General features: G+C 49.9%; 2 protein-coding genes across 8 annotated transcripts in view; both read right to left on the bottom strand.

The window, feature by feature from the left end:
- Positions 1 to 14,731, bottom strand: part of IP6K1 (inositol hexakisphosphate kinase 1) — a 43,830-nt gene extending 29,099 nt beyond the window's left edge. For 3 of the 7 annotated variants that reach the window (XM_067303303.1, XM_013951962.2, XM_013951961.2), the window contains exons 1-3: positions 14,642 to 14,731; positions 13,740 to 13,795; positions 9,097 to 9,196 (exon numbers count right to left, since the gene is read on the bottom strand). The gene's annotated coding sequence lies outside the window, so the exon portion shown is untranslated. The other 4 variants (XM_013951964.2, XM_067303300.1, XM_067303301.1 and 1 more) reach the window with 4 other exon arrangements.
- Positions 14,732 to 17,065: 2,334 nt separating this feature from the next.
- On the bottom strand, positions 17,066 to 25,405 carry CDHR4 (cadherin related family member 4). Its single transcript, XM_067303647.1, has 20 exons — positions 25,348 to 25,405; positions 25,007 to 25,027; positions 24,605 to 24,846; positions 24,327 to 24,489; positions 24,133 to 24,193; positions 23,826 to 23,958; positions 23,052 to 23,155; positions 22,837 to 22,973; positions 22,546 to 22,729; positions 22,186 to 22,336; positions 21,412 to 21,514; positions 20,877 to 21,092; positions 20,653 to 20,792; positions 20,294 to 20,438; positions 20,016 to 20,218; positions 19,721 to 19,860; positions 19,520 to 19,555; positions 17,477 to 17,558; positions 17,334 to 17,364; positions 17,066 to 17,121 (listed from the first exon to the last, which is right to left on the bottom strand). Exons 1-20 carry the CDS (start codon positions 25,403 to 25,405, stop codon positions 17,066 to 17,068), a joined length of 2,406 nt encoding a protein of 801 aa, XP_067159748.1.
- Between the last annotated feature and the right edge of the window lie 201 nt (positions 25,406 to 25,606).

Below are 25,606 nucleotides of genomic sequence, written 5' to 3'. Positions count from 1 at the left end.
CAATCCTGTACAATGTGCTCTAGGTGACCCTGCTTGAGAAGGGGGGGTGGACTTAAATGATCTCCAGAGGTCCCTTACAACCTCAACCATTCTGTGATTCTGTGATTTGCCTTTGTCCTGTCAGAGACCTCCCAAGATCTCCATGACTTTTAAAAAATGACCATGGCCACACTACAACCTGGGCCAGCTCTCAGCAACCTTGGGTGCAGCCTGTCAGGTCCCATGGACTCATATGGGCCAACTTCTCTCAAGTAATGCCTGTCTCAACCTTCGTCTGCTGCTGGTTGTTGTCTCCTCCTTGAGCCCTGCCCCTAAGCACAGAGGCCTGGGAGACCTTGCCACTGAAAATGGAGGCAAAAAAAGCACTGAATACCTCAGCCTTGTCTGCATCAGCTATCACTAATTCACCCACCCCGTTCAGCAACACGTCCACATTTTCCATATTCAGCCTTTTACTACTAAGTTAGGGGTAGAAGCTACCGCATACATTACCACGGACACTGTGATATGCAGTGTCCTGAGAGAAAGTAGTTGTTTCTACAATTCAAAGATAGAAATGCAGACTAACAAACTGAATTTGTTCTGTCTGTGTTCCAGGTTGTAGAAGAAAGTGGAGGTCTCATTGCAGGATGTAAAACCATCTCACTGGAGAGCTGCATGACCTGTTTCTAATGCGCTCAGCAAAAGAGCCTCTCTTTCACAGTCAGCAGTGCCGAGTGAATTTACCATTAGAAGTCTGCTAAGTACAGAGCAAGCCTAGGGCGTCCTGAAAACCATAGGAAACAAAGTTTCATGGAGAAATCCTTTTGAGCTTTAATTAAAAAGAATTAAGACAATGGAATAAAGAACAAAGATTTTTGCCCAGGGAGATGCCAAGTATCTAGACTGCTCTAAGTGTAGAAAGAGAGATGCTTTCTGATGCCTCTGTATTCTCATGGTCCTCGTATGCATAATATCTCAATGCATCAGATGAGGGGGGGATGTCGGGAGAGAACTCAAAGCTGTTCCAACACTCCCTGGGAGAAAGGACAACCGAAGGACAGACAACACTTGCAGCCTAGGCCATGGCTGCAGGCTTCTGGCATTGAGTAGTCATCTCACTATGCCATGCTCACACTGCCAAAGCAGTGGCAACGCCTGCTGTGTGTGAAAGCTAACATGGAAGTGTAACACAAATAAGCAAAAGTACATTTTAGCAGACTCCAGAACTCAAAAGTCTCCCCTGCCCCCTTCTGGGAACAGGTGGATTTGAAAAATTCAACCCCTATTCCAAATGATAAAATTGCTTACTTGGGCAAATAACCAAGAGAAAACCAGAAACAGTCCCTTCAGCAAAGACATGGATATAATTAAGCACATCTCTTTCATCAGCAGAGACTCAGAAACTGGATTTTCCCTATCCACACACAGAAGCCACTGACAGAAACTCATGCCTGCCAGAAAATGGACTGTCAATACACTACAGCTCCCCTGTTATAACCAAGCCAATTCATTTCTCAGGTCACAAAGCAGATGCATAAAGCAGACCCCTATTCTTTACCCCAGTATCTCCACTACTTATTTCTCCAAAATAATAAGACACAATAGCAACTACACCAAAACTTATGTGATATGCATTAACTGCTCATAAAGCTTCTCCACAAGTTATAGAAAACATTCTTTCAAGTTGCTGACTGAGACCTGACTTAAGCACAAAATCTTTTTGCAATGACTTGCCAACCCCTTGTGTTTATCTTGAAATCTTAACTGCAAAAGACAAACTGAATTCATTAGGTCTAGAGGAGGACAATTCCCTAATCTGCCTTTTTTTTTGCACCACTAATGATGAAAACATTACGCTGTTTGTCTCTGTGTATTTTTGCATTTCACAGCATTAAAAACAGAGTCGCCCTTTCTCTTCCCCTCCAGAATGCAGATAATCAGATGCTTTTGCTTTGGCTCTGCTTTACCTGTGTACTACTAAAGAGAAAAAACAAGCAAAAACCTTACATCTCACTCCCAGGTGTGACAAGGGGAATGCAGCGTGGCTACCGTTAAGCACCAGTTTAGTAGCTGGAAAGAGACATGCTTCTCAGGAACTCAGTACTCAGGAAGCGGCAAAAATGTTTTGTCTTGCAGGAATCAGAACAATGCCTAGTTTTAAACCTATCAAGTCTAAGAGTTAAGCTTGAACGTCAAGAACAAAACTTACCACAAAGAACCATCATAAGCAAACTAATCTCATCCTTAAGGACTTTTAAAACCAGCATTTAATTTGGTCCTCCTCAAACTGACTGTAAAGCAACTTTATAATTATGAGATAACTATGTGCTTCAACACCACTATGATCCATCTCCTCCTCCAATCTACACATTGCTCTGTTCCTGAGCTGTCTCAGAATTATATGGAAACCAACAGTGTTTGATAAAGGGATTCCAAGCAATTGTCTCTGTTTTAAAAGAACTGAGGACTACAGGATCTTTGCCTTCAAGAGATCTCTAGTAATGCCCATTCAATACAGCTCCTGCTTTAAGAAAGAGGACAAGCATGACATTCAAACAGGAGGACAGCAGTAGTACACACAAAAGGTCTTCTCACTTGTGGCCAGAAACAAATACGTGCCTTAGCCATGGGGCAAGTCCTACCTGTGCCTCTTGTCATCGCTAAGTCACAGCAACATCCTCACCAGGGTTAAGTCCTGCCAAAACTGTGTGTGATACACAAAGAGCACCTTTCTGAGCAAAAGCAGGTGAGTACCATGACTTTTAATGCTTTGTCCAAGTATGCTGCACCTACCCTTCCGTGTAAAATAAGGTACTAATAGCAAACTTTATAGCTTCATGTGATCTGTATCTCACTACTCAAGCAGAAATCCCACAAACCCAGGGATACACCAAGGCATTTTTGCTGTCAAAATTTATTTGGCAAGTAAATGGGGGGGAGGGGGGGAAATCTGCATTAGGATTGTCTTGGTCTTACTGTGCAGGTAACACGGACCTATTATTTTGCTTTAGCTACACTTGTTAGCTGCCCCATGTAGAAAAAGACAATATTTGCATTTGGCAGGCTCCAAATCACATCAGGTTGTTTTACCAGACAGTGAGCTCTTGTCTGAGCGCTGTTAAAACATTAAAGTCAGGAAAAAAAAGCAACTCTTACATCCCTCTACTGAAGTTTAACAGGTAAGCAAAGTGCCCATTTGATTTGGTTAAGAGATTCTTTGGATAATAATCATGTATATGAGATCATTCAAATGGAAAGAAATGAGATGTAATCAAAAAAAAGAAAGAACTAGAAATGGGTTACCAATCTTGGTGCTTCTCTTGAACATTTCAATGATGTTGGTCAAACTGCTCAGACTTGGTATACTTCAGCCATCTGCAAAACAGTCTTTCAGAAAAAGGAACAGCAGAACAGTCAAGTAAACTATCTGCATACTGTTTTGCAAAGACTGCAGCTTGAGATTACTTTATTTCCCATGATCAACTTGCATTCCAGTTCAGCTTAGTCCTACCTGATAATTAAATTCAAGAATTTACTAATTTGTGTCCCTGCCCATCAACAGCTGCACTGAATTTGTTGATACAGACTAAAATTAGGACACTTTTCAAGTGAATGCAGTGCTGTGTTCGGCCAAAGAACCAAACCTTTTAGCAGCTTTTTTGCTCAAATGGTAGAAAGAGAAAAGGAGGATCTAGCAGCATGTCTGTGCATTTACGCTCTTAGTTCCACAGAAAGACTTAAGAGCATAAGATCAAGATTATCCAAATAAATTCATTTCACCCTCATAAACAAAGTCTTGTGTCAAAAGCACAAGGAACAGCTGTTATCTAGTGGTTTCTTCTGATGTAGTGCTGAGACACTGATACGAAACAGAATTTGGAGGGTTTCTTCTTAAGCAACTAAGGAAGATCAGAGACACAGAGAAATCCAAGGCAGCCAGATGTGGTGTGCTCCAGACAATAATGCCTGTTGATGCTCAGGACACAGCTTGATTTACTGTATGAGAGAAGGGAACTGCAGGTTGCTCTACCATGCCAAGTACACACCCATTCTGAAATAAATAGAACAAGATTTGTAGGGAGAGGTAAAAATTTTATTAGGCCACCTGATAGAGGACTCCCTTCCCCCACACAGCCCAATTTATTTATTTATTTATTTATTTTTACACTTTTTTTTACACCACTGCTGGAAAAAACACAAATTCAATCGGAAAAAAACGTTTTTGAGGCCATATTTTTTCCACCTAATTATGTTTTGCTTGGAAAAACGTTGGTAGTTCATGCGCTACTCGCGCCGACAAAACACACACTTGCATCACTGGCTCCCTTCTCAATACTCCTAGCAAAATAAGCTGTGTTTTAAAACCACAGTTTTACCACTGTAACTGTATCTAACTGTATCTACATGAAGGGATTCCACCAGCAGAGCTGCACGACACAGGGATGAACATGCTGATTAATGCAGCTGTCCCAAGCTCTTGTAGCAGAAATGACCTTATAAGCATGTCCACAGGACGTTAAAGCCCCATAATCACATTGCAAATCCATGCCCCCTACTTGATACCAGTTTAATTTTCCTAAGCAGATGACCCCTAAGGGTCACAGGCAAGAAAAGATGAGCAATAACTTCCCAACTTGACACCTCTTCATTCTGAATTTTTCCATGAGAAAGTATTATCAACCTAAGGTATGTTTCCATATACAGTCAACCTACTAAAAATAGAGAGGAGAAGGAAAAAGAAAAATCCGAGCAATTTACTTGCGAGATTGACATCAATGTTAGGAAAAAATCTCAATGAAGATACTGCAAGAAAGTAAACAAAGCCATGGAAGCACACGGATAAAAAGCAACAGGCAGCAGTTTTTGTTTGACACTAGCTACAAGAGAACTTCAGACAAGGGTACGCTCAAATCCCTAGTGACACTGAGAAATCCAACATGGCAAAACATACACAACATAACACTTAAGGTCATGGAAGGGATTTTGATCTGGGCCTTTCTTACACCTGTTACCCTTCTGGGGAGCAGCAAAGTCTGTAAGACTCCCAGTCACTCATACTGAAAATCTTAAGGCTGTTGCCATACTTCAGCATGTTTTGAGGCTTGCAGCACGCTCTGGCTATTTTCTCAAGAGCAGAATGAGGCAGCTAGCCAGTTTCAAGCTTGGCAAGATGTTACCTGTTTTGAAGGGCAAAAAAACAAAACCTGTCTTTTAAAACTTCTGCAAGATCATTTTACCAGAACCCAGCACCGCCATCCTTTGGTGTTTTCTTCTAGCAAAGAACAGACTTTCCAGTGATCCAATGCAGCATGGGCTATGTAAAAAGAAATAAGCAAGGAGAAGAGAGCCTCCAGATGCCAAAGAAACAGCACCTGCACACATTTCTATTGTTTTAAGCACCTTCCAAAGGGAAGACCCCTTTAATACTCCAGGTCTTCATCGTTTCTTTGCTTATACCATACACTGACACTGGATAGCATGCCCTTCAGAATACTCTACCACATCAGCCAGTTCTATCCTGGCTTGAAACAAGACACTCCTCCTTTTCCAATAAGGTGAAAATTTAGATAAATGAAGCATATATTTAACTTCCTATTCACTGCAACAGCCCCAAACAAGCTCTTAAATACTCCGCAGGTCACAGATTTCCAGATCTCTCATCTGGATGCTAAGCTACTCAAGCAGAGCTCAAAGCTCTTCCCAACAGGCTTTCTAGAATGCCAGTTACGACAACCGAGTCCACTGGCTAAGTAACAATGGTGCAAAACCAAAACAAAGTTGTATGTTAAACCTGATCCACTCTCAAACTGACTTGTGTCTATTCAAGTGCAACATCTGTGTGTACGTGTGTGTGTATATATATTATATATATAAAAAATGGTTTTTGCCCTATACTGCTAAAAAGGCACAGCACACTTCCTTTTGAAGACATAGATTGCGACAACTTTGCTTTTAGTAACATGTCTGTCTCAAATGCATAAAAGTTACCTTGATTTTTCACACCTACAACTCCTCTAAAGACACTGGAACAGTGTGTTACGGCTTCTACAAAACATTAGTCTGTCATATCACATGTATTCCCACAGTCAGCTGTGTTATGAAGGTTCCAATAAATCACGGGCCAAATGTAGCTGGCAAAAGCAAATTTATTTTTCTTTAATTTTCCTCAGCTCAACACAGTTCGATAACAGGTGGTATAAATGTAGCCTCTCAACCTGGAAGACACAACCTAATGAACACTATGGGGAACAAATAATATACAGTTCTCTAGTAAGAAGATCATAAGATGACTGCCAATGAAAGCAAAATAAACAATAAAAACTGCTTTGTACTCAGGAAAGAGTCAACCTGCCAAACTCGCTACCACAAGATACTGAGCTTATCAGGATTTTTTAAAACGTTTGAGTTTTCTTCTCATTATCATATTACAATATGATGGAGTACAAGAAACACACAGTTTGGAAACACTTCACAATCTAACTTGTAACCTGTAACTGCCAGGTTTGAGGAAGATATTTTAACTGCAGTGAATAAAGTGCATGGTTTACTTTTGCCTGGTGAATGATACATCTAATACCATTTACCAATTTAACTAAGAATATTCAAGTCAAGCTACATTTGCAAATTGGAATCAAATTTTTAAAAGATTGTTTTTTGTTGTTAGATGAACCAAATTATCAGTAGTATGTATGTATTCAGCTGCTCAAATACATGTAAGAGTTTCAGTTTTAAGAATGCTACATGACTAATCAACAGACCACAGGAGCAGAAATACCTGTGATCTTACTCAACTAAAATTAAGAATAATGAAGTGAAAAGTTTTCTGGAGAAAAAGAGAAGTCCAGAGTGTTGATATTAAAGGGAAAAAAAAAACAGCGCGTACAGCTCCTAAGATCATTCAGATTAAGTAAAACAGTGCTATTATTCAGTCTGACTAAAGGAGTTAGAGGTTTCCACTCAGTTCTGTAAAAATAAATGATGCTTAACACATGCCTGAGTAGTACTTACTGATTTGAATATAGGTTACCTTCAAATTTGAATAAGTAAGTTCAGGCATACACTTTTGGAAAAAACTGAAAAATTCAGATCTGAGTTGCATAAAGAAGACTTGTCCCCAGCCAAAGAAGATGCCACTTGCACAGCATAAGAAAAGACACATTACTCAATCCAAATAGGAAATGAAGCAAACCATTTCAGTATTTGCAAATATAAGTAAGTATATCCATAACCACCTTGAATATGGTCGTGTTTAATCTACACAAAATCTGTATATTCATGATTAACTTGATGGGGGGTTTTTGGTGGAGATGGACTGTTTTGAGGGGGGGGCTTTTTTTTTTTTTGCTTTTGTTATTTGGCTTTTAAGTTTTTAAGAAACTAGTTAAAAGAAAGCTTGCATGTGCAGTGTTTCAACACAAACTGAGCTTCAGAGTGCTTTAACAATCCTTGTAAGACAGATTTTAAAAACCGACATTAATCGGTCTTTTTTTCCCTAGATCTGTGGGATAAGATAGTCTATAGCCATGAAGCAGACAGGTATACCAGCTCAGAATTGCCATGGAGCTTTACAGAGGTAGACTACAGTTCAGAAAAAGCATAATATTCCTTTCACTAGACAGCAAATGTTGTGATGGCCTTCCAAAGCTCCAGAACTTAACTAATTATATTTACAATCCACAACAGTACTCAAACCAACATGAGAGCACAATTATACCTCATATTCAACAATAGCTCCAATATTCTCATTGAAATTACTTTTCGGTTTGAATCTGCCATTGACTAAGGTACAGGACTAAGTAGGCCCCAATTTTCTCTTCCGAATCCTTCCTGCTTTATATAACTCACTGACATCTGTATAGACCATTGCACTGATTTTAGTGCTCAAAGCCGCTCATCACCTATAGTTCAGTGTAATGAGATCATGACTGCCTACCCACATGTGCTTAAGCTGCTTAGACAGTACTGTAAAAGGAAGCAGAGCAAATGAACAGCCATAATAGCTTCACGTGCCTCTCCAAGATTTCTAAACTCACTTTTTGATATCAAAATATTGTCAAGCATTTCAACAGTGGATAACTTTAATCCAAATTAAAGCTTACATGATATTTTGCACGAATGCACTCCGACAGTTTGAAAAAGGGGAAATGCAATGCAGCACAAAACTACCAAAAAAAAAAAAGAATCTGAAGGCAATGTCACAGCAAAATATATTAGATATACAACAGTTCACCTTTAAATCAGCACTTACATCTCACAGAAGTCAGCTATGACAGTCACAGAAGCATCACCTGCTAAGAAGATACTGCATTGCTCCTCTTCCTACCACTGGGAAGTAGCTGGGAAACTAGGTATCTTTGATCATTACCTATTGCACTTCAAACTAGCAAAGGCCATTAGTTCCACAGATCAGGGACTTCCGCACCACAAAAAAAGTGATCTATGCTGCACAACTGCTATCTAAAAATACTGCCTCTCTAGAAAATGAAGTCAATTCAGGTTTGTCAGCAAAGAAATGGTTATGCCACAGGTTCAAGTGAGTCGTATCTTTGTTGATCAAGAATTGGGGGAATCAGTGTGGCAGAGTTTCTTCCAAATCCAGCACAGCACAAAGGAACTTTTCAGCCTGAAAGACTATTAAGCCAGCACAATCAAGCCAGACTACCACCTTTCATCAAACTAAACTCAAAATAGAAAGGGGGAAGAAGGGAGGAAAAAAATAAATAAATAAAAGACAGTGAATGAGTTCTGAAGTCATCATAAGATAATTTAGCTGCAGTTCAGCCATCTAAAGGGCCAGAACTGCTAAAGCATAATGGAATTACTCCCCAGATCATGGAAGCTTAGTTGATATCATAAAGAGTTGACACTGATTTGATGAAAAGAAGTTAACAAATATAAAGCAAGACCACGCTTTTCATTCTGTTTTAGTGCATTTACTTGGGTGTTCCTGTAGTTTCCTCTAAAGATGACAGCATACTGCCCTCAAATCATACTTACATATACTTACTTGAAGAGTAAAATTATGAAGTAAGAGGTAAAAACAAGAAGTGAGTATCTCTTTGCATGATATTTAATGTAGCTGCAGAGGTACTGTGGGCAAAACAGGAAAGTTACCTTGAAGAAGTCATCCAAGTTCTTTCTGTTGAACAGTCACTGGAATATGGAGCCAACCTTGCACAATCAAGAGGGAGCAGGCTCCCAGAAGCACGTCAGCCTGAAAGATGTTGTATGGAAATGAGTTAGCAAATGCTAAATTAGCTTTTATTTCATTAGATCTTTACCTGCTTCATAATCCTACCAACTCAGACCATTTGAGACCATGCTTTCCTCAAGTCCAGAAATCATAGCAAGTTCTTTTGGGGACACAAATGCTCTCACGCACTTCAAGGCTCTGACAGAGATCTTTACCAAATTTACCACTGTGGCTGAAGAGACCACTGCTCCAACTGCCTCCTCCACCCCTCAGCTGAAGATTACCAACAAGCGGGTGGAGCAAAACAGGATGTGCGTCTCCTCTTCATCTGGCCTGGTTCACAGGCCAGCATGCTCATAGATATTAATGATGAAGAAAGGTTGAAGCATAATATATGAAACTGTGGCAGCTGAGCAGCCACTGCTGTAGTTTCTAATATCAAGGAGGTAACTTTTGGCAAAGAAGCAAGACAGCTGGTAGAAGAGATAAGCTCTCTCTGATTTAGCTTTTATCTATCAGAGTCCTCAATCACGTGTAATAACATCCTACCAGGACAAGCATATTACATCTCATAACCTTTCTTACTGCTTTTATCAGATTTGGTTGACACAGTTCTTCTACTAATATAATTATGGCAATTAGGCACCTGTTATTTTATAACAGAAATAACTGCACCAATCTTAACAGTTGCATGGATACCATTGTATTGATATAGAGGCACCCTATAATAGCAAAGCTTATTCCTTTACCCCAAGAGAAGGGAATAAAATCATTTTTGTGAATGAAACTGACCACATACTGCTAGGGGTTATACTTTAGGCCTTCTTTTGCTTGGTATGTCTTTCCTACTCAAAGCCATTCAAAATACATATAGACAAACCTACAGAAATAAATCAAGTAAGACGGCATACTCCTTAGTATTATCTGCAGAGTAGTTAGCAGCTGATCGGGTCTCTATAGGAACCACATCCATCCCAACACGCAACGAGAACTGCATCCGTGAGAAAGCACGTATACCCAAAGAGCATGCTGGGAAAGCCAAAAACAACAGCTGCTGCCACATCAGAACAGCACAGGCACCACACACAGGCAATGCCTACAAAACAGAAACTAAGAAGCCACACATAGACACTTCCTCTTCCTCCCCCACCACCCTTATGACAGCAGCAACAAACCTGTGATTAAACTCTTGCCAGCATCCTACTCTGCATTCCTGTCACATCAGGAATACAAAAGGGAGCCTGCTAGATGCTCCTCCACACATTGGAAGGGTTTGTTTGGTTTACAACAAGCAATACAAATATTTGACATGATTCTTGCAGAGGTTTCTGTTGCATTTTTATTTCTTCCACTCCTTTTCTTTAGCTCACCTGTTTCAGAGCTCACTAGAGACCTCTATAAATAAGCAACTATGCTTATTTTTGATTCCTTTTCAAACACTGAAAAGTCAGGAATAAATGCAGTTGTTCTTCAGGAAGTCACCTTATATAAACTAGCGAGCACAATTCTACTGAACTGCCACACACAAACTCTAGAAGTTCAATTCTAAATCCTGCCCAGCACCAAGACTGATAGGGTGACACCATGAAAAGCAAGAGAAAACAAGTCAGGCCTCAATTTTCTGTCAATACTAACATGCAGCCTTCTGAGACTATAAATCCCAGCATCAACACTCAGCTGAGGCACATGTCTCAACCACATTACAATCTAATTCGCCATGACCAGATTTGGGGAATCTGGTGAAAATTAGTGAAGTGTCTGGGTTGCAGTGCAGTGCTTGAGTAATGGCCCAAACAAAGCCTTTGTCATATTTTCATGGCTTGAGTATCTGCATTTCAGCCACAGATGCAAATAACATGATTTCCTCTCTGGAGTACAAGATCTGGATACTCAACCTCAAACTCTGTATCTACAGTTCTGATTCCAATGGGAATCACAGGAGTGTCACCCCCTCCCAAACCAGTATGTCAATCATAACTCACCAAATCAATGACGACCCTTAGAAACAGGGAAACATCAACTGAAAAATGAAATCTAAAAAGACAACACGCAATCAAACATCCATACACACATTTGGTGACCCATTAAATCAAAGAGACTGCCAACAGAGAGACTGTGTCCTAAAGCAAGTGGTCAAACAGCCCCACACCTGCACAAGGCTCATCATCTCAAGCTAGTCAAGCTCAGCAAGAAAAGGTCACGCTTTCAGAGTTTAATAATTTTACCCTAAATGAGAAAGCTCCATACATGGAGGCAAGGAGAGAAGCAGCCAAGCATAGTGCTCATAAGGAAGGAGAATAGTGTGCCACTGCATTATGAAGAACAAACCATAATGCTCATTCATAAGGCTAACTGATTAAAGTTTCAGGTACAACTTCAGTCTGGGCATTTGTAAGCTTCTGAGCGCTTGCTTTTTTAACCTTGGCCTACAGAAAACTTTGAATGCAATACAAAAATAAGTTGCAGGTCAGCTGATTTATAATATCTGCCATGAGAAGTGATCCTAAAGTGCACCTAATTTTACTTTCTAGTATATTTTATAAGCAGGACACACTGTCATCCCAATGATGAAGCAAACAATGATACTATTCACAAAAGTAGCAGGAAAAAAAGCATGGGCACTACTCTTCCGTTTTTCTAATTCTTTGATTCTAAAATAAATTAAACAAAAATAAAATAAAATAAAGTTTGTTGCACTGTTCCACAGTCGCAGTGCAGGTTGCCATTGAACAAGAAGGAGGTTCCACTCCACCATCAGCCACATATTCCCACTGCATCTCTTGTGCCAGCAAAACCATTTATGCACCCGCATAGCTGGCAGAAACAAACACACCACATTAGTTTGTGTTCAGTTTGATCAGTTCCTGGGTCAGACCCATAGTAAGGGAATTCAGATTCCCACTTGCACAGGCACCCCAGCCGGCTCCAGGGAAGGGGCAAGAGTCTCCTGTCAGTTGCAGCCTATACTTAGGTGAGCCTGAAGTGTAAAAGAGCTGAACTCAGAAGGTGGCTAAACCAAAACTCCTGGTGACTGGAAGCAGATCCTAGATACTGTCCCCTTTCTCATTTCAAAATTGAATACTGCTTACTTGCTCCTTTCCTGCATAAGGAGCATGCCAAACTGCCACAAGGGACATAATGGACAACCAGAGCAGAAACTATCCTAGTAAAGACACACACACTGTTCAGAAGAAGATCTACCAGCATATCCTATCCTTTCCACTCCTGTGGTCTTAAGAGATTCCTATAGTAATGACTTCATACAGCAACTTCCTTCTCAAGGAGCCAAAAGTCAATTCCCGTGCTCTCTCAAAAGTCCTTATTGGACAGGAAACAAAGGCAATGCCGTGAAAAGGAAGCTTTAAACCAGCCTAACAAGCTCTAACCAGGATGGCACAGGTTGTTCATCTAGATGCTTGGATATAGCTGCGCTGAAAAAGTCAGGGAGAGTATGAAACACTCTGATGCCATCAGAGGAAAATTTACTATTAGAAAAATTCAAATCGGAAACAAGAGTTTTACGTAGCTGAAACATCAACCCAAAGTCATCTTGCTATATACAGAGTTCATACTTAATCTCAAAACACATCACTTTGCCCCCAGCTCTAAAACAAAGCACTTACCTTGGGGCAGGGCTAAACTAACCCAGTCACAGAAAAATATTTTGTAATCTCAATGACAAGAAACTGTTACAGATTATCAAGATATCCCTAACAGGCCTATTTAGAGTTATGATGGCAACAACTAATAACTGACATATTTAATTCTAAAAGACTTAAAAGGTCCTGTCAGAATTTCTGAAAAAAGGAAATCAAAGTCTTAGTTCAGTGACTTATTACTAGAATATAGTATTTTTCTACATCAGAAATCTGACCATACAGACAAAGATCAATATATCAGCTGCACATGACAGTTCAATATAAAAAAAACTTTGTGTAAGATATTTTAGTATACTGTTTTGTGAGACGAAATACCAATTAACAAATCAGTCTATTGGCTATAGAAATATGACATTAAGAATACACAAAGATCCAAGTCCAAACCATTCTGGAACCACTCAGTGCTTCATAAGCAAACATCAGAACATGGGATCCAGCTTTGGAAGCTCTGAAAACCAAGTTAAGCCAGGTGAATCTGAAGGGAAGAAAAGCAGATGAAACAGAAACACAACGAGACAGGCTGAAATGAGAAAGGCAGCACACACTAGAGCACACTGCTGGAAAGAAAAATAAGGGCCTTGCTGATTCAGAGCTTTAAGATGGAGGGTTGCAGAGCCTGACACCAGTTCAAATTCACAGTAGCTGAGAAATGAAGAGGAGTCAGTACCAGCTCTCCTAATCCCAGTCCTACCTGGAAACCCAGTGGAAAGTTATTGGTTAAGATCCAGGTCTGCAGACCACTAAACGAGTGAGCACATCCATCTCCAGGGACAGCAAGCTGGCACCTTCCACCAGCACAGCTCCCGGTAACCATTGGGACAGGCAGTATTACCACAGCCTGCCCACACCCCTTCCTCTGCAGAGATGTATGCAGGAAGAGCCCCCAACCCCACTTGTCTCCTCACCATGTTGGTTTCATGTTACCACCGTGGTGCCTGGAGCTCCTTCTTGCCAACAGCTTCTGTGGAATGGAAGGGCACAAAGGGGGGGGAAGCTAGATTTGCTCCCCAGCAGGACCCTCAGAGCCAGGCAGGGGCAGGAGCAACACAGTCCTGCCAGGGTGTTGCCCACTGGGCTGCCCCTGCCGCTCCTAGGGCTCTCCCCACACAGAGGGATCCCCCACAGCCCTGCTTTCACAGCCGTCCCCCAGAGGGACCTTGTACAGGGGCACACCTGGGTCTTCCCCCTCCCCAACACGTGGACATGCCTGGCTTTCCACCTCCCCTCAGCAGACCTTGCCCAGTTCTCCCCGCTCCTCACCTGACCGCACCTGGCTCGACCTGGCTTGGCCCCTGGCTTGCCCCTCCACCTCATGGGACTGCACCTGGCTCCCCCTCCCACCCCCCCAGGACCGCGCCTGCCTTGGCCGCCCCCCCCCCTTCACGGGACCGCGCCTGCCTTGGCCGCCCCCCCCCTTCACGGGACCGCACCTGCCTTGGCCGCCCCCCCCCCTACACGGGAGCAAGTCTCTCTCTCCTCCCTTTCCACACAGGACCGCGCCTGTCTCCCCCCCACCCCCCCCAGGACCGCGCCTGCCTTGGCCGCCCCCCCGGGAGCGAGTCTGTCTCTTCTCCTCCCCCTCACGATACCACGCCTGGCTCTTCCCCACTCTCCCCCTCCTCACAGGAACGCGCCTGCCTCTCACCTCCCTCTCTCCCCTCACAGGAGCGCGCCCGGCCCTCGCCTCGCTCCCTTCACGGGAGCGCGCCTGGCCCTCGCCTCGCTCCCCTCATGGGAGCGCGCCTAGTGCAGCTCCCTCCGTCCCTCAGCCTGCCCCTAGTCCCAGCCCTCTCCTGCTGCCGCTCACCAGAGCCGAGCTCTGCCTGCCCAGCCGGGGGGCTGGTAAAACCGAGCCCCCCAGCTCCACCGCTCCCTGCCGCTCGAATCAACAACAAGATGGCGGCGGCCGGGGAGGCGGGGCCCCCTTGCTTGCCGTCATAGCAACCGCGCCGTCCAAAGCCCGCCCCTTGGCGTGTTGCAGCAATCAAAAACTGAGCTCCTGCCGCCGGGTGCAAGATGAAATACTGATAGGCCAAGTTCTCTGTCACTCAAGCCCAGGGCTACCCCCGCCCCATCCGTGTAGGAACGGCCTCCGGTTTGCACTGCACGTTATGCACACGTGACGCCCTCAACTACTCCGCCTCCCCTCGGACAGCGGCTTCTCATTGGCTATCTGGGGAGCTGCACTCGGCCAATAGGGGCGTAGGATGCCGTCAAACGGGCGCGGGGTGGCGGTGATGTGTGCGCGCGCGCGCCGGGAGTGCGCGGGCGGCCGTTGCTGGGGAGGGGTCGCATCAGCTTCCCCCCTGCGGCCCGGGCCGTGAGGGGAGGCCTTCGGGGACGGTGCTAACCCGCTCCCTGCCGCTCCTCGCTGCCCCGGCCGCGGGGCCCGGAGCTGCGCGGGGGCCCGGCGGCGCCGCCCAGCGCCCCGGCGGCCCTGTCCAGCGCCCCGGCGGCCCTCTGCGCCGCCGCCGCGGTCCTCCTCACGGCGCCCGGCTGGCTTGTCTGGCCCCTGCCCTGGCAGGGGGTCACAGCGAGACAGCTGCGGGCGCAGCCTTCGTCCTCGGGGTTGCCGTCGTCCCCGGGCCTCCATCCTACCCTCGTGATCGCCAGCTCTGAGTCAAATAACGCGTGTTATTTTTACCCAGATGTGCTTCCTGACGTGTACTGCTGTTGAAACCGTTTGCTTCCTTGACCACTGCTGAGCCGTGAGCGAAATGTTTCCATAGATCAATCCAGTACAATAAAAGGTTTCATTCCTGACTGGTAATGGTTCGGATGTCATCCCTTTCTGTATAAAGCTAAGCTTCGTTGGCCTTCATCACTTTATATGTATCTACGCTGACTTTCTTGTTTCCTCACCAGGCCGCTCAGCCTTATAGGAGCCTCCTACGGTCCTGCACGTGCAGTTCCTGTCTTCACAACTGTGAAACACTGTGTCCCCAGCAAGGCTGTTGCTGCCTTTCCCAGACTGGTCCTGGGCAGCCTGGCTTCCCCACGGAGTCCTGCGGGCTCCACTCATGACCCCTCTCTGCTGTGAAATCTGACTGTTCGCTCCTGCTGTCTGCTTCCTCCCTTTCAGACAGTTATCCCCCAAGTTAATTTTATTTCCTCTTATCCCACCAGCACTTAATTTCTCGAAGAGGTGATGGGGAGACATCCTGTTGAGTGCTTCTTTGAAATTCAAATAGCCTGTAGGTCTGGCTGTTTCCCTTATCCCTGTGTTTATTGACTCCTTCAAAGAGCTCCAGTGTGTTTGCGAGGCCCTGTTAACTCTTCCGCAGAATGTCACGTTTACCTGTGCACACACTAATTCCACTCTTCGTCACAATTAAGAAACCCATGTCCTCCGACTGAGAGCTGCCCTCCCCACCCATTTGTTCCTGAAGCAGCTGAACCCAGAGGCTCACAGCAAGGAAGCTCTCAGGAGGGGCATAAGGGGCATGGGTCATGGTGGGGCCTGGCATGGCACTGATGGGGAGCTGCAGACCTGCTTTCAGGGCATTAATTGCACTCGATTCCTCCTGGACTCTCAGCCCCAAACGCAGCCACACTTTTCCCTACTTCAGGGGCCCAGACAGCGGTCCCGCTCGCTCTGCACTCACACTCAAAAAATGGCCAAATGGTGGGCACCGTCCTGTGCGGACAGCACTGCAAAGCTGGTATCCCTCAGCCCTGATGCAGGAAACGGGATCATCGTGAGTTTGGGCAAAAGTTTCTGAAAATTACACATGATGGAGCTTTTCTTGCTTCAAACCACCTCTCTGTGGAGGACTTCCTGCTCTCACCCCACTGAATCACATCCAAAGGCTACTGAAATGTTGCCTGCACCCTGCTGCAAGCAGAGCAGATTTTACCAATGCATGTGGCGCATTTTCCATGGTGCTGACCCCTGCTGAGGGCCTGGTGCCAGCCGTAACCACGAGCCTGGCCCCTGGGTCATTCCACCCAGGGCCCCGGATGGGAGAACATGCTAGTGACTGCCACCACTGGACTAACAGGCCAATCATGACAGCAGAATGCAAGTTGTGCCCCTGTTTATTGGTTCTGTGCTGGTTGGTGCAGCTTGCTGGATGAGCTTCTCCAGCAATGAAGAACCCATCCTCTTTCCAGGGAAGAAAGATGCCCAGGGTTTCTCCACCAGGCCCTTGGTGCTGTGTTTGGCAGGCCACGTGGGGAGTTGTAGGTACTCTGCAGCTGAGCCCTTTGCTGGTTTTGGGCCCCTGGCTGCTCAGACCCAGCGACGTACCCCCGTGACACTGTTGAAGAGATAGTCCCTGCCCGTGCCTAGAGAGGGGATGCAGCACTCAGCCATCACGGTGCGGGCTCTGCCTGGCCGTCACCACTGAGCGCCCATCTCTCCCATGCCCCAAACCCCGCGCCAAGCCACAGCCCTGAGGAAAAAAACCCATGGCTGTCCAGGGGGTCGTGGGCTGGTGATGGGGTGACCCCTTCTGCTGCTGGAGGGGCCGGGGGTCAGGCGAGGGGAGTGCACTCACGTGGATCCTGGGCACGGCCATCAAACTGCACCTGTGCAAGTGCATGGAGAGGGTGCTGAGGGCCAGCAGTGCCATCCTGCACCCCTCCAGCAGGGCGCACACCCTCACTGCCACTGTACAGTATCATGGGCACTGATACATACCAGGCTGCCAGCATCAGGGCGGCCCCGCTCCTCTTTCCCCCTTTGCGGGGCTCCAGCCCTCTGCTCTGCCAAGTCCCAGGAGCTGCAGACAGGAGGACAGGATGAGCCAGAGGCCTCCAGCCTTGCACGCCGTCACCCACAGGCTGTCTGAGAGCATTGGAGCCCTTCATCAGAGTGTTAATGAGGTGCTGAACTGTCCCAGCATCTATCCCTGGGGGATGCTGCTAGGAATGGGTTGTCAGCTGGGCTTTGCGCTGCTGATCGCACCCCATCAAGCCCAGTGGGCCAGCCGATTTTTCACCTACCTGACTGTCCACTTGTCCAGCCTGTATCTCCCCAGTTTGGCTCTGAGGGCCCAGCGGGAGACTGTGTGGGGGACCTTGTTCCCCTGAACACCATGACCTTTCAAAGACGACCGAGAGCAGCCTTGCTACAATATGGGCTGGCCCTCAGCACCCTCAGGTGCAACCAGTCAGGTCCCATGGACTCACATGGGCCAAGTTCTCTCCAGTAACTCAGTCCTCATCCACTGCTGGTCATGCTCTCTTCCTTGAACCCTGCCTCTAAGTGCAGAGGCCTGGAAGACCTTGCCAGTGAACCAAGGCAAAAAAAAATGCATTTAAAACCTCAGCCTTGTCTCTGTCACTATCACTACACCTACAAGCCTGGGCAGTGGTTCTATATCCCTCCTTCAAAGCCTGACCCTGCTTCCCTCTCCTGTACAAATTCCTTGTGTAGCCAAGCTGGTCTTCTGATATACCTGCTTGTTTCCTGAGTACCGGGATGGACCGTTCTTGCGCCTGGAGGATGCTGTCCTTTGAGACCTGCCAGCTTCCCGGAGCCCCTTTACCCATCAGTGCTGCCTCCCATGGGCTACTACTCCCCAGGCCCCTGGCTAAGCCCAAGTCTCTTCTCCAAAGTCTTGAAGCCTGCTCTTTCATGGTTGCTACAGCCCTGGCTGCTGCTAAGCACCACACCCCTAAGCAGCACCTCTTTGTCAGCAAACAGCAGATCCAGCTGTGCACCATCCCTGATTGGCCCCTCCAGTGCCTCTATCTGTACCTGTATTACCAAATTATCCCCAGCTCTCTCCAGAAATCTCCCAGGCTGCTTGCTTCTTGCTGTGCTGCCCTTCCAGCCAGTGTCAGGGAGGTTAAAGTGCCCCTCGAGAACAGTGTCTGTGCTCCAGAGGCTTCATTCATGTCCTCCCATGAGCAGGTGGCCAGCAGCATGCTCCCACTGTGGTCTCAATCTGTCGTGTCCCACCACAGCTCAGTTATGCTGCTTGAGGCGGGCTCCAGTGCCTTCCCTGCTGGATATCGTCCCATCCCCAGGCTGTGCCTGTGACCCACAGGCAGGGATGGAGCCTTCCTCTTGCAACCACAAGTTTGTAGGATCCCCTGTCCTGGAGGTCTCCATCAATTGCTCAGTTGAGCAGAGCCTCAAGCCATCCCTCCTTCATGGGACTTGAGTTCTCCTATCCGCAGCATCCCAGTCCTCTTCATCCTCCCTGATGGCACACCTCCTCCTAGAACGCCTTCCCTAGGGAATCCAGCCTCTCTCCAGTGAGGCTGTGGTTGTCCTAGCCCCAGTGAGAGACACCAGTGCTGCTGGCAGCTCCCAACCTGATGGCTGTGACAGGGCTCTTTCTCCAGCCAGGGCTGGCACTGAGCCCTGAGATGTAGCAATGCCACTGTTGTGCCATCCCATGCTGTCTGGAGCAGCTTCTGCCCCCAACCCAGCCAGCTACGTGGCAGTCCCCCAGCAAAAATTGCCATCCCTGCACCCGTTAGGCAGGGACCCCATCAGTGCCAGACCTTCACCCTTGGGCAGACTGCTCCATCCAGCATCCCAGACCCAAACCAGAACAAATGCAAAACACATTAAATGATCCCCACTGAGAAGCACTGTATCTCCCCATCTGGCTGCAAGGGTGCTGTGGAAGCCCACGACAAGAACCTTGCTGAAGCTGAGGCAACCAACATCCACTGCTGACCTTCATCCCCAAGTCAGATGTCATCCCAGACCTATGTGGGCACCTACCTATCATCCAGGAGCAGCTTGCTGCGGTCTCGGGCACTGTAATGAGGAGCAGAGAGCAGCCATGAGCCCCTTGCCCCAGGTGAACGAGCAGGGCAAGGGCTGCAGCCCCTGGCCTCGCTCGCCAGGAGCTCTTTGGCAGCACCATGGGCTGTGCCATGCCACGAGCCAGCAGGGCCATGGCACTGGCAGGCCAGGGCTTACCTCTGCAGCAGGGTCTGGGCTGTGCAGCCCAGGGCGGCCAGGAGCAGGGCACCAGAGACAGTCAATGCTGCCACAAACCAGGCTGGCGGGCTCCAGGTTGTCTCTGTCCGTGTGATGATCAGTGGCTCCTTCCACAGTGTCTGCAAATGCAGGGCTGAGGGGAGCATGCTGGTGCTGGGGGTGGCCATCCTTGGGGCCAGGGTAGGAAGGACGGACTGCCTGGCCATGGGAATGCTGACCACATGGGTTGAGCTAAGACCCCCAGCTCAGTTTCACGGAGGAGGGCCCTGCTTACTGTGCGCTGGACAGTGGTCCTGGGCAGCACTGTGGTGGTCCGGGGGACGACATGCACCACCAGCATCACTGTGGTGCTGCGGCGTGGAACACTAGGGCCGCTCCACACCTCCACCAGCAGCACGAAGGTGCGGGGCTCGGCAAGGCCATTGGGGACATGGAAAAGGGTGTTCCCCTCCAGACGAAAATGCCTGTCCTCATTGCCTGGACAAGAGGGTCTGCTGAGGGCCCAGGCCACAGCAAGAGGCTGGGCTATGCAGCAGCTCAGCTGCTCCTCACCTCTGATGATGGCATAGGACAGTGTGGCACCATCACGGCTGCCCTGGCATGCTAGGCGGGTGACAGGCTGGCGGGTGGCTGGCTTGGATGTGATCCGCAGTTCCTGCACCTCAGGTGTGCACACCGGCGCCTCGTTGAGCACGGCCTGCCAGGAGCAGAGGTGGCCCAGCTTTGCCCTACTCAGCTCCCCAGCACCTCACCAGTGCATCCTGGCTGCACTGCTGAGAAGCACCACCCAGAAATTCGGCACCGAGCCGGTCCAAGGAACAATCACCGCCTCCCAGGAGCTCACTAGTGGGGGAGCTGAGGGCGCATGGTGTTGTGACTGCAGCAGCATGCCCACAGTGCAGAGCCCACACCTGCAGGCGCACGGCCACATCACACAGGCAGCTCTGCTGGTTCTCTGGGTCCAGGTCGTTGTGGTTGTCTGTCAGCCTCACCGTCAGCCTGTAGCTCTTCTGTCGCTCATAGTCCAGGGGCCCCACCACATAGATCTTGCCTGCCAGGGCAGTGCCAAGCTGCTGGGCCCCCATGGGAGTGGTTGAGCCCAGTCTGGCGACAGGAAGGGGGCCCAAGCACTCACCAGTGTGTGCATCAATGGAGAAGGGCTGGGCAGAGCCCAGGCCCCCCTCGAGGCTGTACTTGATGCTGTCTGGTGGGTAGTCACGGTCAGTGCCGGCGATGCGCCCCACAGCAGTGCCAAAAGCTGCAGTCTCCAGCACTGTGAAGGCTGTGTCATTGGGGCATACCGGTGTGTATTCATTCACGGGTGTCACCGTCACAAGCACAGGCACGTGGGCTGTGTGGCACACACAGTGGCTCAGCTGTGCCAGTGCCATCCCACATCCTGTGCTGGCATTGGGTCAGGCATGCCCTGGTGGGGACAGGCCTGGGGACACCAGGGACAGTGGCACTGCCTGTGCCCTCAAGATGGGCATCTCTGGGGCAACAGGAGAGAAACTTCATCCTGCAGTCCAGGGCTTTTGGGGTCCAGAAGGGGCTTTCTCCACCTCAATCTGTTGTCAGCCCTGCTCCCATCATTCTGTATGCAAGTTCCCATGCTCCATGGGGGGATTTGGGTGCAGGGGTGTACAGGGCAGTGGGCACTCATCACTCACTGCTCCGTGGGGGCTGACTTCCTGCCGTCACCACGATGGTGGCTGCGAACTGGAAACCCACAGCAGCTGCAGCCTTGGAGTCATAGTCCAGGGTGGCATTGACCTGCTAAGTCCAGACAAAGGAGGTCAGGCAGAGCTTGGTGGCTGCAGAACTGGGGTGTCCCGCAGAGCCAGGGTGCCTGCAGAGCTGTGGTGTTTGCAGAGCTGAGGTGCCCACAGAGCCAGAGTATCCCACAGAGCTAGAGGTGCCAGCAGGGACAGGGTGGCCAGCAAATCCAGGGTGTCCCACAGAGACAGGGTACCCACAGAACTGAGGGTGCCCCACCCAGGGGTGCCCCACAGAGCCAGGGTGGCCTGCAGAGCTGAGGCTGTCCCACAGAGCCAGGGTGGCCTGCAGGGTCGGGGTGTTCTGCAGAGCTGGGGTTCTTGCAGAGCTGAGGTGCCCCACTGAGCCAGGATGCCCACAGAGCTGGGGTGTCTCACAGAGCCAAGGTGCTCGCACAGCCAGGGTGCCCACAGAGCCATGGTGCTTGCAGATACAGGGTGTCCCATAGAGCTGCTGCCATGCCAGGGAAGCAGGGGGGAGGAACCGGTGGGATTGGGGGGACAGAGCACCTCAGGGAGCCTCTGGCCCCAGGCCTGGCATGACTGGCACATAGCAGTCAGATGGACACCACCATCCCGCTTACTTCCCATCCAATGTCCACCTCCCCAGGCTCACCAGCCACCTGAATGATGCCTGAATGATGCCTGCTCTGCCCCAGCCCTGCTGACCTGCAGCTGTGGCCCCTCCATGCGGAAGAGGGAGCGTGAGGCTGGGGCACCCTCAACAGCATAGTGCAGAGAGCTGCTGGGGCTGGCAGGGTCTGTGCACCTCAGCACCACCAGGGTCCTGCCGGGGGGCACTGTCTCGGGCACCTGGGACCTGCAGAAAGGCAGACAGCAGGGCTCAGCTCTTCTTCCACCACGCTCCAGGATGCCATGGTCTCTCACCACAAGGCATCTGCAGGAATGCAGGAAGCAACTGTCCCCACCACTGCCGTGTGACCTCCAGCAAGAGCCCCATGGCCATCTCCCCACACAGTGCCAGGATCCCATGACTCCCCATGTGGCACCAAGCCCCACAGCCTGTACACATAGAGGGATGGGGTGCAGCGTGGTGCCTGCTGGTTCATCCTCTTCATGGTGATGTTGAGTGTCACGGTGGCGTGGTCTGTGGGGTTCAGCTTGTCGTAGGCCTGGACGAGCAGCTGGGTGTGGGCTGCCTGCGGGAAGCGCTCCAGGTCTAGCCGGTGGGCACTGCGGATCTCACCAGTCACTGCAGGGCATGGAGGGAGCCTCACGCTGGGCTGAGGTGGCCCAAATGGGAACAGGCTGCTAAGATGGTGGGGATGTCCCCGGGAACCCCCCGCAGGCCCTGCTCACTCGCGTCAATGGTGAAGAGTGACGGTGTTGCCGGAGCAAGGATGACATAGCGGACGTTGTCACCACTGGCGTGGACCTGTGTGACCACCTCCAAGGGGCCCGTGCCCTCCAACACTGTCACAGCCCGCCATGGCTCACTGTGGGCACAGATGTGTGGCATGGCATGGTGTGAGTACCACCAGCCCCGGCCCGGCCCCAGCCCTGGCCCCACTCACGTGAAGTTGACTTGGGGATGCCGTGATGGCAGCACTTCCACTGTCACGGCCCCACTGCAGTTGTGCCCATGTCGGTCCATCATCACAATCTCCAGCCTGAACACCTGCGGGCAACACCGGGGCGACAGGCCAGGGGGACAGGCAGGATTAGGGGCCACCCGCCTGCCAACAGTGGCCTCAGGTCTGTGGGATGGGAATGGGGACAGGGATGAGGATGGGGATGGGGACAAGGGATGGGGAATGGGATGGAGACAGGGATCGGGACAGAGATGGGGATAGGGACAGGGATAGAGATGGGGATGGGGATAGAGATAGGGACAAAGACAGGGACAGGGATGGGGATGAAAATGGAGATGGAGATGAGGATGGGAATATGTACAGGAATATGGATGGAGATGGGAAAAGGGATGTGGATGGAGATGGAGACAAGGACAGAGATGGAAATGGGAATAGGGATGGGGATGGGGACAGGGACAGAGATGGAGGTGGGAACAGAAATGGAGATGGGGGACAGATGGAGACAAGGATGGGACTGAAGATGGAGACAGTGATGAAGATGAGGATGGAGAAAGGAATAGGGATGGAGATGGAGGTGGGGACAGGATGGGGATGGTGACAGAGTCGGGGATGGAGTTTGCAACAAGCTGGGTGCCCATCTGGTGAGGGACAGGCTGCTGAGAGCCGTGAGCAGGGCCAGCAAGGGGCTAACCCCAACCAGGCCGGGAGAAGGGCAATACCAGGGTGATACCAGGACTGGGAGACCTTGGCACTCACCTGGGTGCTGTGTCCGGGGTTGAAGCCGCTGGCAGGTGCCAGCACTGTGCCCCGTTCAGTAAGGACAAGTGGAGTGTCATTGTTTTTGAGGTAGAACTGCAGGGAGACAGGCACAAAAGAGAGCAGAAACCTCCTGTCCCCCATGTCCTTGGCAGCATCCCACATCCCTCTTCTTCCCAGCCATCCCCCAAAAGCTGACAGAGGGCAGGAGGTTGGGGTCCCCCAAGCAATTGCCCCTCACTGAGGGGGCTGCAGGACCCCCCTGCAACCAGGACTCACTGTCAGCTCTCTGGCCAGCTGAGAGGACACCACGGTGTATAATGGCGTCTGGGGTGCCACATCTGCTGGGACCTGTACCACGTCTCCTTCTGCAGCACAGCATGGATACCGAGAGGAGCCTGGCGTGAGCTGGGGTGGCTGAAAGCTGCCCAACCACTCGACTGCACCTCATTCCTCCTGCACCAGGTGCCCCATCTCACCGCCACTGGCACCGACCGTTACCTGTGCTGGCAAACCTGGCAGCACAGTGGAGCACCTGCGCCTCCATCACCCTGATGAAGAGCTGCCCTTCAGCCTCATCCTCCTCCTGGCAGGCAACCCGCAGCATCAGCACATACTGGTTCACCCGGTGGGCATCGAGTGCTGCACCAGCTCGCAGCGTGATCTGCCACAGTGGCATGGTGCTCAGCAGGGCACACACTACCCATGGGTGTCCCAGCCAAACTCCCTGCCCTCAGCTGGCCTGGCCTGTGGCTCTGGGCATTGCCGCCTGGCTGTACCTCAGCCTGAAATGTGGAGGCGGGTGTGCGGTTGGTGCTGATGGCGATGGGATTGAAGGGATCAACAGGCTCGACACTGCGCAGGGTGACGTTGCGGTCGAAGGGGCTGCTGGGCTCGACGTGGGCCAGCGTGACCCTGGGGTTGCTGCTCACGTTGCTGCAGGCCAGGGTCACCTTGGCCACAAGGGTTCCCGGCGCCGCGTCCTCGCTCACAGTGACAATGCGCGGCAGGCTGAGCAGGGCTGGCAGGGGCAGACACCCGGGGACCAGGCTCAGGTCGGGGCCTCGCCACCAATGCGCACCGGACTGGAGGGTCACCCAGCCAGTTTTAGGGATCCCCTGTCCCTGCACCCTGGCACCTGTGCAGCAGGCACAGCGGTGCCCAGGGCATCCTGCTCTTACCTGCAGCTCTGACAAAAGACCCTGGAAAAAGGAAGAGATGGTGTCACCCCAGACTGCCAGAGATGCCCCAACAATGCCCTGGTGATGCTCTGGAGATGCCCTGGCGATGCCCAGAGATGCCCCAATGAGAGATGCCCCAAGCAATGCCCTGGTGATGCTCCCCCGTCCCACCTGATTCCTGCCAGGCAGCTGCCACCCACCCCATACCCATCCTGGTAAACAGGGCCAGCCAGGGGGATCCTGCTCCCCCATCCCCCTGTTCTCACACCCCCCCCCCCAAGGATCTGGCAAGGGGTGCCCTCAGCCCAGGCACTGGAGCCCCGTGACCAGGAGGTGCATACCTGGGGCCTGGAAAGCAAGGAGAAGGAGGAGGAAAGTGAGGCGGCTGTGCATGCCCATGGCTGTAGACAGCTCTGTTTGGGACGCGCCAGAGCTTGTTGCCATGGGTGCTGGGCACCACCCAGGCCCTGGCACGATGCCGGCCACTTGCAGCTCCTGGTCCAGCCCCAGGGCAGTGGGATGGGGCATTGTCCCAGCAGTCACAGCCTCCACAGGCACGAACCTCCGTCCTAGCTGTGCCCTTGATCCTTGGGGGGGGGA

Source organism: Apteryx mantelli, chromosome 12 (assembly GCF_036417845.1).
Source record: "Apteryx mantelli isolate bAptMan1 chromosome 12, bAptMan1.hap1, whole genome shotgun sequence".
Taxonomy (NCBI): Eukaryota; Metazoa; Chordata; class Aves; order Apterygiformes; family Apterygidae; genus Apteryx; species Apteryx mantelli.
Note: the sequence above shows the minus strand (reverse complement) of the source record. Positions and strands in the feature narration are given on the sequence as shown.